Source organism: Ptychodera flava, assembly GCF_041260155.1.
Source record: "Ptychodera flava strain L36383 chromosome 23 unlocalized genomic scaffold, AS_Pfla_20210202 Scaffold_23__1_contigs__length_28996876_pilon, whole genome shotgun sequence".
Lineage (NCBI taxonomy): Eukaryota > Metazoa > Hemichordata > Enteropneusta > Ptychoderidae > Ptychodera > Ptychodera flava.
The window spans coordinates 19,975,496-19,989,335 of NW_027248277.1; the positions used below are offsets into that span (position 1 = coordinate 19,975,496).

Below are 13,840 nucleotides of genomic sequence, written 5' to 3' on the forward strand. Positions count from 1 at the left end.
CATGGCCCATACGGGTGTGACCCTGACCTAAAACTGATTACCGCGGAAGTTCACGTTTAGAGAACCATTGAATCTCCGTCGCCTATGGACATTTTTCACTATTGAACAACATAATACGTCTTCAACATAGTCTAAACTTGTTTCTCATTATATCATTTATTGAAAACCTATTGGAATAAAAGCAAGTCAGGATAACAATATGCAGAAACTGCCACAACAAGCTTAAAGGTCAATGCACTTTCTCGCTGCATTTACAGTAACACGCTCGAGAGAAGATTTACTCTTACGTTAGAAATGACGCTGGACGTGCCCTCGGTATAAGCCAACTCTTTAATAGCCGTATAATTTCCACTAATTTTAGGGGGTATATAAGGCCCCCGTAAATATGGCAACTATTGTACAAATCTTCCGCGGAAATTCACATCAGTAAGCACTACCGTAGCTGGGTGCCAGTTTATCTCCCGATATACCATAAGCTTTAACCCACTCGACGATTTTTTATGAATCTCTACTGTCTTTCATTGATACTAACGATTTTATCCCCTTTTCAATAAAAATCATATGAAATTGATGACTGCATAGCCCACGTGTCATTTTCTCAGACAACATCAATTAGGCTAACATACCAAAGTGTGTTTTGTGATCACAAAGAAATGAGGTACTGTATCGGTATTAGGTCCTGTGACAGTAGTCATCACAGTCGCGCCGGACTGCTCCTATGACATAGCGAAGTGGCCTTTTCTACCATGTCATAGGCAGTCCTGTATGCCGTGAAACAACCCTCAAGTCATTATAGCAATCATAGTAACATTGGATTGCGTGACACAATTGAAATCATCCTCAGTTACATTACTTCCGCTTTCAGCAGAGAAAACAAAGTTTAGTGCCGAGAGATTGAATTACGGTACATTGAGGCATATTTTCATTTTTTAAGGTCTACTCATCGGTATGATTTATCACGGTCTGACCGGTACCAATGTGATCTGAAACTGATTACCGCGGTACATGCATTCGAGGCAGCATTTACATTTTTCCAATCTCCCGGCATCTATCAACATTTTGCACTTTTGGACAACATAACGTCTTTTCAATCTAGTCTAAAGTGTTTGGCTTTGTATCACTCGTTACTTCAACTGCTCCCCCCTTCAGTTGACATATTTTTATGTAGGCATGAACAAGATTGACTATCATGACTTTAAAAAGTATGATCCATCTCGGTATAGGACTTACTGGATATATTTCACAAACAGTCAAGGCCCATGTGTGACTCTGACCTAATACTGATTGCCGCGGAAGTTCACGTTTAGAGAACCATTGAATCTCCCATCGCCTATGGACATTTTTCACTATTGAACAGCATAATACGTCTTCAACATAGTCTAAACTTGTTTCATTTCTTGAAAACCTAATGGAATGAAAGCAAGTCGGCAGATACCATGCTGAAATTACGGCAGCAAGTTAAAAGGTCAATGCACTTTCTCTCTCGCCACACTTACAGTAACACGCTCGAGAGAAGGTTCACTATTACGTTAAGAAATACAGCTGGACGTGCCCTCGGTATAAGCCAACTCTTTATTATAGCCATATAATTTCCACTAAAATTTGTTTTTGGTATATAAGGCCCGGCGTAAATATGGCAGCTATTGAAAGAATCTTCCGCGGAAATTCACTTCACACTACCGTAGCTGGGTGCCAGTTTATTTCCCGATGCCGTAAGCTTTAACCACCTATTTTTTTGAATCTTTACTGTCTTCCATTTATACAAACGATTTTCGCCCTATTGCAATACAAATCATAATTATGAAATCGACATCTGCATAATGCAAGTGCCATTTTCTAAGACAACATAAATTAAGCGAATATAACAAAGTGTGTTTTGTGATCACACAGAAATGAGGTACTGTATTAGGTCGGTCGGACATGTGTGACAGTCGTCATCACAGTCGCGCCAGACTGCTCCTATGACATAGCGAAGTGGCCTTTTCTACCATGTCATAGGCAGTCCTGTATGCCGTGAAGCAACCCTCAAGTCAATATAGCATCATAGTAACATGGGATTGCGTGGCACAATTGAAATCACCCTCAGTTACCGTACATTACTTCCGCTTTCAGCAGAGAAAACAAAGTTTAGTGCTGGAGATTGAATTATTGGAATCGTATTTTCATTTCATTTCTAAGGTTTACTTACAGGTATGATTTATCACGGTCTGAACGGTACCAGTGTGATCTGAAACTAATTACCGCGGTACACGCGCTCGCAGCATTACGGTCACGGTACATTTCTAATCTCTGGCGTGTATCAAAATTTTGCACGTTTGGACAAATAAAGTCTTTTCAATCTAGTCCAAAGTGTTTGGTTTTGTATCACTCGTTGCTTCAACTGCTTCCCCCTTGGATTGACATATTTTATGTAGGCGTAAACAAGATTGACTCTCATGAATTTAAAAGTATTGATCCATCTTGGTATAAGACTTACTTGATATATTTCACAAACGGCCCATGGCCCATAACGGGTGTGACTCTGACCTAAAACTGATTACCGCGGAAGTTCACGTTTAGAGAACCATTGAACATCGCCCATGAGATTTTTCACTATTGAACAACATAATACGTCTTCAACATAGTCTAAACTTGTTTCTCATTATGTCATTTATTGAAAACCTATTGGAATAAAAGCAAGTCGGCAGATAACAATATGCAGAAATTACCGCAGCAAGTTAAAAGGTCAATGCACTAATTTCTCCCTGGCCGCATTTACAGTAACATGCTCGAAAGAAGGTGTACTCTTAGTTAGAAAAAACAGTTGGACGTGACCTCGGTATAAGCCAACTCTCTAATAGCCGTATAATTTCCACTAATTTTTGGGGGTATATAAGGCCGCAGCAATTGAACGAATCTTCCGCGGAAATTTACATCACACTACCGTAGTTGGGTGCCAGTTTATTTCCCGATACCGTAAGCTTTAACGCACTCGACGATTTTTATGAATCTTTACTGTCTTTCATTGATACAAACGATTTTCACCATATTGCAATACAAATCATATGAAAACGGTATCTGCAAAGCGCAAGTGCCGTTTTCTCAGACAACATCAATTAGGCGAATAACAAAGTGTGTTTTGTGATCACACAGAAATGAGGTACTGTATTAGGTCGGTCGGACATGTGTGACAGTCGTCATCACAGTCGCGCCGGACTGCTCCTATGACATAGCGAAGTGGCCTTTTCTACCATGTCATAGGCAGTCCTGTATGCCGTGAAACAACCCTCAAGTCATATAGCAATCATAGTAACATGGGATTGCGTGACACAATTGAAATCATCCTTAGTTACATACTTCCGCTTTCAGCAGAGAAAACAAAGTTTAGTGCTGGGAGATTGAATTATTGGAATCGTATTTTCATTTCATTTCTAAGGTTTACTTACAGGTATGATTTATCACGGTCTGAACGGTACCAGTGTGATCTGAAAATAATTACCGCGGTACACGCGTTCGAGGCAGCATTTACGGTACATTTCTAATCTCCTGGCGTGTATCAAAATTTTGCACGTTTGGACAAATAAAGTCTTTTCAATCTAATTCAAAGTGTTGGCTTTGTATCACTCGTTGCTGAACTTCTTCCCCTTGGATTGACATATTTATGAAAGCGTAAACAAGATTGACTCTCATGAATTTAAAAGTATTGATCTATCTCGGTATAAGACTACTTGATATATTTCACAAACGGCCCATGGCCCATACGGGTGTGACTCTGACCTAAAACTGATTACCGCGGAAGTTCACGTTTAGAGAACCATTGAATCTCCCGTCGCCCATGGACATTTTTCAATATTGAACAACATACGTCTTCAACATAGTCTAAACTTGTTTCTCATTATGTCATTTATTGAAAACCTATTGGAATAAAGCAAGCCTGAGTCGGCAGATAACAATATGCAGAAATTACCGCAGCAAGTTAAAAGGTCAATGCACTAATTTCTCCCTGGCCGCATTTACAGTAACATGCTCGAAAGAAGGTTTACTCTTATGTTAGAAAAAACAGCTGGACGTGCCCTCGGTATAAGCCAACTCTCTAATAGCCGTATAATTTCCACTAATTTTTGGGGGTATATAAGGCCGCAGCTATTGAACGAATCTTCCGCGAAATTCACATCACACTACCGTGGTTGGGTGCCAGTTTTTCCCTAAGCTTTAACGCACTCGACGATTTTTATGAATATTTACTGTCTTTCATTGATACAAACGATTTTGGCCCTATTGCAATACAAATCATATGAAATCGATATCTGCAAAGCGCAAGTGCCATTTTAGCGCGAATAACAAAGTGTGTTTTGTGATCACACAGAAATGAGGTACTGAATTAGGTCGGTCGGACATGTGTGACAGTAGTCATCACAGTCGCGCCGGACTGCTATGACATTGCGAATGGCCTTTTCTTTGTCACAGGCGGTCCTGTATGCCGTGAAACAACCCTCAGGAACATGATTGGAACTAATTTGGGATAATTGGACGGTGAACTAATGCCGATTTAAGCTACAAATGTAATCTAATGTGTCTTTCTTTTACATTACGCACTTGTTTTTACGAGTAATTTGCAATATTGCAACATTCAATTATTTGGCACCTAACACTTTTGAGAAATTTGAAAAATATAAAATCCAATTATCCCAAATTAGTTCCATCGTGTTAATTGCGTGACACAATTGAAATCATCCTTAGTTACAATACTTCGGCTTTCAGCAGAAAAACAAAGTTTAGTGCTGTGAGATTGAATTACAGTACATTGAGGCATAGTTATTGGAAAAATATTTTCATTTCATTTCTAAGGTTTACTCACAGGTATGATTTATCACGGTCTGACCGGTACCAGTGTGATCTGAAACTGATTACCGCGGTACACGCGTTCGGGGCAGCATTTAATTTTTCTAATCTCCCGGCATCTATCAACATTTTGCACTTTTAGACAACATAACGTCTTTCAATCTAGTCTAAAGTGTTTGGCTTTGTATCACTCGTTACTTGAACCCCTTCCCCTAAGAAGTATAACTGAAGAAAAGTGTGGCAATAGCAGGTCAAGTCATACGACGAAACTTCTGTCGTTTCCGTATCACCTTCACACTGTAACGTCAGCTGTTGTTTTGTAGTTGACTTTTTTCTTCACGCTGATGTGATATAACATGGCAAATGAAAGCAAAACGAAAAACCGATATCATGCTCTCAACACTGAAAGACATCCACTTTGACGTTCGGAACATTTTTTGGTGTTTGTAACTACCGGTATTTCACAACCAACAAATGTTACAGTAAAGCAGTATGATTATACTACTTTTATCATGATATCGTGTAAAAATGTGTTAAAACTTTATTTCTCTGTTTACTTTGCTGTTATGTTTCAATGAGAAATGATTCTTTTACGATTCACAGGCTCAAAACCCATTTATTATTGTCGCAGTTTGACCCGTGCGTCATGTCAATGCGTGACGTAATGATCCTGATACGAGTCCGACCATATAACCTGACCGTTGCCACAACCGTTAATACATTTCTGAAATAATCTGAAATAATATGAAGCTGCAACCTTAAAAGTTAAGGCCATGATTTCGAATAAAATCGGCCTTTAGGGTCTCTTGATTTTCATCGAGGCGTCAGGTTACCAGAGTTACGTTTTCATTTGTCTTACGCCATTGACTAAAGTGACGGTATTTCTCCTGTAAAATTATGCAAGACATCCCGGTCACCATCAAAATTCTAACTTGATATGCCTTATGTCAAGACGTGAAGTACAGAATTACTGACGAGTTTTCAGTTACTTGTAGTTTCCAGCGTTGAAGATTGCCAATTTTCTTTTGACGTTGAACACATTGAAAATACGGCGTGTGGGTTCAACGCACTTTCGCTTTAATATATTCACGTACACTGATTTAGTCCGAGTTACTTCTCTGGCACTTGGATTTTCCAATAACATTAACCATCCAGGACTATGTGCACTTGTATCATGTAAACCTCCCTGTGACAGAGATCGAAATCATCCGTTGAGATGGGTCCCGTGTACCGGTAACACGGTTTTTAAAAATCATACAAAGCCAAACTGTTCGGCAAATCCCCGAAAGTGTGCAGTGATTTACTGTAAACCTTTAAAAACTGTCCGTAAGCTTTGAAAGTTGCTCATGACGTTTTGCAAAAAAAGTTTATAATCAAGGCAGAGAAATTGCTCCCATGTCTCCGCTGATTATAGCGAGTACGGTAGAGGTCATATTGTCCCCTCTTGAGCTTTACATATGTAAAATAACAAGAAATCGTGATATAAAACAGCACAGGGCTTTAAATTACGCCGGCTCAAATGTGGACACCACCAAATGTGGACACGACCAAATGTATTCCCTAAAGAGGACTAGTTTACACCGTCCCTGGTTTCAGTCGGATTTGGCCAGTGTCAACAACACTTGATGCCCTTGATATGCTGGTGGTATGGCATTCTGTTTGCTTTCTTTGATAATCAGAGTAATAACTTTTAGTACTGCAACTTGTAACATGATTTTCTTTAGAGTGAACCAACAGTCAAGTGAATGCCTTTGCCTGCATTCCCTGGAAGTTTATTGACCCCTTCTGACAACACTTCAACGCCGTTGGCATGACAACCACCCTTCATGGTTGGAGGTTCATGAGTGGTTGGGGTATTTGTGAACTTTCACCATCGCTGCCAAACTCCTCTGCGCGGTAATGCTTGTTATTAATTTTTTGATCTTCATTTCTAGAGACATTACAATTACTCCTCATTTAGAACTTGAGATTCCCTCAATGGAATTTCTTCCTAGGCAATTCACGGAACTTGCGTCAGGCCGCCACAAAGCAACTGTGTACAAAATGCCACAACATGCTGTGATCGTTTTGTAGGTTGAGAGGTGAAGTTGGAAATATAAACCAGACTTTAATCTGCAAACAAACTGTCAACTGCTGATTAACTACTTTAGAATTTGACAAACAGATTATACCTGGAAGTGTCTTTCAGTGTTTATTGAGCAAATACCGTCCCACACTTTGCGACAGGCAGTGGCCGCTGTGATGTAATGATGTAAATTTCTCTATAGACAAAATAGAAGTGTTACTAATCTGTCACTGAATAATTGTACCGCACAAGAAATAATCCTGAAGGCCTGAGAATTATTCCTTCTCTGAGCATTATGGGACGAAACAACTGGTCCTTCGCCACATGCATTTTTGTTGTTGGCATCATCATTGTTTTGACCGGGTTTTATGATTTTAATAAGACGAACCGGACGTAGAATCTGCTATACTGATCTTTGTATTCACGATCATTTGTACCCGTTTTCGTGACGTTCAAGAAATCTTAAAAGATGTTACGGCATTATTTATCAAGGTATGATTTCATCCGGGTCATTGCATTATTGCCGTACACCAAAATTCGGCACTGTTTTGTGTTTCGTTAGTTTTTAAAAAATAATATTGCAGCCATAAAATCTAACGCAAAATACAAACTATCTAGACAATCACACAGACACAAGCCATTCTGAACGAGTCTCGACTGTCCGCGATTCGTCCTTGAAAGAACACGGTCCCTCCACAAAAGGACCGTGAAAGAACGCAAAACTACCGTGGTTCAGGGATAGAGTTCACCAAAAGTTCATTCAACTTTGATGCAGGGGCGTTTCACTTGCGCGTCCGTCCTTCCACTCAATCAGTCACATCGCTTCATTGCCAGCTCATAACAGGTCAAATAAAATGCTAATAGACGTGGTTTCGTACATATTTCCATGGTTTTACAGGAGTTATGTATTAAATACAATATTTTATCAGACATAAGGCTTTAAAGTTGCAATATGAATCAAAATTGTCATTTTTTTGCTCGTAAAACTAAAGCAAATAGACCATACTACGTGGAAGTACTCTTTCTAGGAATTTAAGTAAGCCTCTCACCAATCCCAGCACACAAACACGTTCATTTGGATACTTTGCAGCTGCCTAGACAAGCTGTTTGTAAACAAACTTTCAAAACAAAAACATTGGCGAATTCTGCTGTGCACGTGACAAGTAAGGTATTATCAAGACTGATGACGTCTCCATAGAGTGCACGTTGGAAGGGCAATGTCGACACAATAACAGAACTTGACATATAGAATGAATAAATCAATAAAAAAATTGCGTTTGCCGAACTCTGGTAACATCACAATGTTTCGGAAATATACATATATCGATATAATACAGTACAGCTCTACAAACTATCGTGTGATTGGTTTTTATCACCCATAATCGCCGTATGCACCCACTGCATGTACTGTGTACGTTCGATCGAGCGTCCAGACCACGTACACCGATCTGGTTGTGTTCACTGCGTGCCTGACAGCGTTTCCGCAATCATCTCCCGTTTTATATTGTTACATTTTCATATTGAAAGGCTAGGTATCTGCACGCTATATGTTTTGAGTTTTACCCACTTTTGTATCATCCTCCACTGCAGAAGATCGGCAACTGACTGTCTTGCCCCTCAGTCTGGTCTTGCATGGCCATTTCATCGCGTCGACGAGTCGTAAATGAGACCATGACCATCGATGATGGAGACTGCAGTTTTCTTTGTTTCCAAAAATACCTATTTGACCTGAAGGATTCTAGATTATCAACGAATGCTAACAGATCTCAGTGATTTGTTACCTCCATAGAATAATGGAAGGACTACGGCCCGGTTCACATTACAAATCATTGGGTCCGCACGGTGTTGGTAGGTCAACGTTTCATTATATGGATGTTCGATCGGGACTTGCCCGGGTCCTTCAAGTTGCCCGAGGAAACACCGCTGGCTAGCGAAGTTGATCATCACACGGAACTGCCGTTATATACGCCACTTTGAATTACGTCTGCACAAGTTCGTCTCCTAACTCCGATCAGAAATGGACTTAAACTTTTGATTGAGTAGTCATCAAAATCACATTTAACGCACAAAATGCTTGCTCAGGATTTCAATGAGACTTCACTGAGACGAGGTGAAATGGCTGGGGTAGCAAACGAGCCATGCTTGCATAAGTGACACTGCACTGGCATATTCAACAGACCTTTGTTTTCTCGATGGTCTATGATTCAACTTCTTGCCAGTACCACTGGATTAAAAACCTCGCTGGGCCCTATATCGACGCAGACTGTCGGTAGCCGCTTCAGCTGTTTGTCACGTCAGTGCATCTAAAAAATTTAACCCGTGCTTTCGCACTCGCCCTCGAGCATTTGGCCAGCGGTGCATGGTGGCTCGGTGGGGGAAAGCATATTTACACAGTGGCGACCGTATCGACCGTACCGTGACGGTGGTTCGCGGAGAAACTGTAGACACATTCTGCCTCCTCGACGTGGTGCAGTAGTCACTTGTCACTCTTTTTATGGTTCCATTTTTCGATCTGACCAAAAAATGTTTTCCTAGGCTGAATCAGTCAGCAGAGACCCCTGGCGCGGGTAGAGACCTTCCTGACCGCTTGTGGGAAGGCCAGGCGCATGTCGACAACGTGATGTTGCAACCCGTATGAATCAAATACGCATGCGTATATCAAATAGTAGAAATGACGTTTCAAATTCTGTGCTTTACTCTTGCAAACAGTACGTACCGAAACAGCAATTAATTCGATAATTAAATAAGTTTACTCAAGTTACAATCATCCCCGTTGGCGAATCTGCAAAATGAAATTGTGAAGGATTTGTCTATAAAGTTAAATCTTCAAAATATGAAGGTCAATTCTGATCCATATTGTACAGACATGGGTGAAATCGGGAGAGCCAGAACTTGGACATCTCGGGAAAGCATGAACTTTGAAGATGACCGTAGTAAGAAAAGCAAGCATTTTAATAAAAAAGTTCTACAAGACTGCATTCCTGATGGGATCATGAACTAATAAAGTGTTCTGATGCGTTCATGTACCATGTATCTTGTCCGGTCCGAGTCATCATCGGCCGGTTGGCTGAGCCTAACCTTTGTACACGTTGACAATTACGTGTTGTTCAGTTTTGCAACCATGCATGAAAACTTGGTAATTTATCGTATATTATATCTAATATTATGTGAGAATTTTATAAATACTTCATGAAAAAAATTTATTCGATTATTAGCTCGGTTACCCATTACATGTCATCTCCATTATCCCTACGAAAGTAGATGAACTCTTGTACAGTTTCGTTAATTCCTCGAAATGTCAGTCGGAAAAGATTTCAGGTTCAGAATAATATATGGCACGACATCGGAACATTTGTTATGATACTGAAAATGTACAGAGCACCGTGATTTTTAGAAATAAATGCAGTGATGGCAATGTCGGAAGGGAATTCGACTCAGAAAAAGTGATTACAACGTCGGTACATTAGTCCCGGGTGGATATCGGAAAAAGGCCTATGGATGTGTAAATAAAATACGTCAACAACAAAGTTGGATGCGATTTTTCTTCCAAAAAATTGCGACATAGGTTAATTGATACCAAAATTGCAAACATGAAGGCCCATGGGCTTGTAAATTAAATACATTGATAAAGTCAGAAGAGATAATTCGACATTTGAAAACGTGTCCCGAAAAAGGCCCATAAAGCTGTAAATAAAATAAATCGATGTCAAAGTCGGCAGAGGCTTTTTTGGTTCAGAAAAGATAATGCGACACTATGATTGGTTAATTCACCCCACTTGAAAGTAAGTAAAGGCATGGGTTTGTACATTTACTACATCGATAACAATGTTGGAAGAGATTGTCTGTTGAAAAAATGACAAGCTTTTTGCGACGTATGTAAATTTTTCCGAACTGTGCCACTAGAAATAATATTCGATAACTAAGGTCGGAAAATCATCCATGTTAAAATAACACGTTACTTAACACTCAACCGTCAAAATCCAAAGACAGTCGTTCCCTCTGCGTGAAATAATACAGACAATAAGAAAACAAGCTTGTTACGTTCATGTATTTTATTTCTTTGATCACACGTACCCTGCCAAAACTGCTCAAGATGTGCACTCTTCGCAATTGTTGACATGTCGTAAACTTTAGCTGCGATGATCGTAGAGGTAAATTCATCTGAACAAAGATATTATCGGAGACAGACGCAGATATACTTTGAGACAGTCGCTGATTGGGACTTGCGACAAAAGACTCGCGAGTTCAGACGTACCAGTCGAGATAGAAATCTTAGGCACATAAATGCAACCACGCGTGCAACGTGATCAAGTGCGGTACATGGCCTACTGCACCACCACGTACGCAGGGTAAAAATGGTCCCACGTAGCCTAATGGGTGTAAACTATCGCCCATGGCATGGACGGATCTTACATTTAAGAAGTACAGAATACCAACAAACTTCATAACATTAAAAACACTTCAATAACAAAATGAAAAGGAGCGAAATGTGTTCGTAAAAATGCAGGGCCATATCTTCCGGGTAGATTTAGAATGACAACGGTATGAACGTTGAGGGCGTGTTCCACCAAACCTATACACGATTTTATCACGCAGGTAATTGTTCCGCGGTATCTTGTAATCTCTCGTGTTTACATATTGGTTCACGCGGACGTTACCGCTAATTGATCTATATAAACATGGGGTATTTCCGCGTGAAGTGGTCAACTTACATCTGTCCGGTAGGGTATTGCCAATTTGGCTTATTATATGATGTCAGATTGGAGAATACAACTATTGGACATTACCCCAGTGTGGCTAGTTTAATTTAGAATTGTCTGGTGGGAAGTATTATTTGCTGCAGTCTTTGGAAAAGCTATAGATTGTTTAGCCAGTATTGTGATTCTGAAACATTCCCAATTTGACAAATTATGTTTTCAGATTGGAGAACAAGCTATTGGACAATTTTGCTTTGAAAAAATGCAGACAGTTTGAAAGTTTTCACCATTCGTTTCTGCTTTCGTTTTACAGATCTGTGTTGTATTATTTTGAAACCATGAACATGGCCATGCAGCCCATTGACTTACCTTGCAAAATCAAAATACGAAAAGTAAGTACTTTGCATAGAGGTCAGAGTTCAATACTTATGGCCGTCCAGCATTCAAAGCTGCCAAGTATTTGCCCCCTTGGTGTGTTAAGTATGTGTACATCAGAACATAGCAATCACAGGATTGTTTCTATATGTGTTACACTATGTGCTGCGAACAGAAATTCAGAAAATTTTTGTTGTTTTGTGTATTTTTAAAACTGCAGGCTGTGATTTGTTTAACATTCTTTGATATGTGGTTTATAGTCATCTGTAGTAACAAAGTACCATATTTGAAAATCCGGTTCACGTTGTTCTGAAATTACGTCGAATATTTCACAGAGAAAAATATGTGTTTTTCAGTGTTAATAATGACAATATTACTTTGTTAAGAATCAACACCATTGAAGGAAACATATTTTCACTGAAACAGGAAATGCATATTTTACTGGCTTCTCCATTCAATCCTTGTGCAGCTATACACTCAAATGAAGAAACCAATTTCCTAATTCTCTTTACAGAAAAGTTAAACAGTCGAGCTATGTGAACAAGTTGAGTAGAAACCTCACTTTTATAATCAAAGACATTTCGATTTATTTCTTTGACTTCTTAATTAATCATTTTATTTTTAACTGTAGGTTGCTGTCAGTGCCAATCACATGATCGTCGTGACCTTTGAGAGGGCAGTGTACACCTGGGGTGAAGGGAGCAAAGGTCAGCTAGGTCATGGTGACCTTAAGTCTAGAGGTAAACCTGAAATTGTGGAAGCACTGAAAGGAAAGTCTATCACGAAGTGAGTACCCTTAAGTTGGTGATTATTCTTAAAATTGAGCATGTGCATCATTCGTGTATTGCAAAAGAAAACGATCATTCAAAATTGACAAAAGCTGTAACTTTTAATGATTTTTTTCACCAAATCTGTTTTCAATGTCGTCTACACTTTCTCCTTCTTCCCACAGCATGTTGAGATACACAGTATTCAGCTTGTCAACTCAGCCTGTACATGTGCAGACTGCATTGTTATTGTTGACAATACTAGAACCGGACTAGAATTCAAATGTAAACAATAACAGTGCATTTTACACATGTAGGTGGTATGTTGTCAAACTAAATTGTGGGTGTTCTAACATGCTCTGGGGAGTGGAACACAAACTTGTAACTGACATACAAAAAAAACAGTGAAAAAATCATCAAAAGTTACTGCTATTGGCCCTTAAAGTTCAACTTGGCAGGTCTGAGTGTTTCTACAGTCTGGTAAAACAGCTTGGAAGATTCCTTAGCTTCTCTGAGAATATGTGACAAGCTTTATATTGTTTAAACTGTTTATGAACAAAGCATCAAATAGTATTTTGTTAAACTATCATCAAAAGTACACATCATACTATAGTTATTTAGCATAACGTTTCTTAATCATATTGAATGCCATGGAAGTTGCATCTCAGATAATCAGTATTGTGTGGACAAACACACGCTGTACAAATTATGCATGATGTACTGGTTGACGAGACAAATTCCAGGTATTTTACCATGCTTCAGAAAGCAAATAAAAAAAAATCAGAGAGGGAATTGTGCAAGAATTGCCACAGTCACACTCGCCTGACCATTTTTAGCCAAGCGATTAACCAATTTGAAATGTTTTGAAAAAAACAAATGTACTGGATAACAATGAACTCATAGAGAGGTGTTTATTATTTCCCCAGTACATGCTGTGGAGATGGTTTCAGTGTATTTGGTAGTGATAATGGCATTGTAATGACCTGTGGTGATGGAAGTAATGGATGTCTTGGACATGGTGATTGGTCAAGTGCATCAAGACCAAGACTCATTGAACCTTTGCTGAGGTAAGGACACTTGCCATGGAAGGATTGTGTTGGTAACACTGGGTGCAG

At 39.5% G+C, this 13,840-nt stretch overlaps 1 protein-coding gene across 1 annotated transcript in view; it reads left to right on the forward strand.

Annotated features, from left to right (window-relative positions):
• The window catches only part of LOC139123819 (uncharacterized), a 53,235-nt gene that overhangs the window by 22,982 nt on the left and 16,413 nt on the right, over positions 1 to 13,840 (forward strand). Inside the window, exons 12-14 of the mRNA XM_070689970.1 lie at positions 11,897 to 11,975; positions 12,590 to 12,744; positions 13,652 to 13,792. Of these exons, the coding sequence (XP_070546071.1) occupies positions 11,897 to 11,975; positions 12,590 to 12,744; positions 13,652 to 13,792 (375 nt within the window). The remainder of the gene's footprint in view (positions 1 to 11,896; positions 11,976 to 12,589; positions 12,745 to 13,651; positions 13,793 to 13,840) is intronic.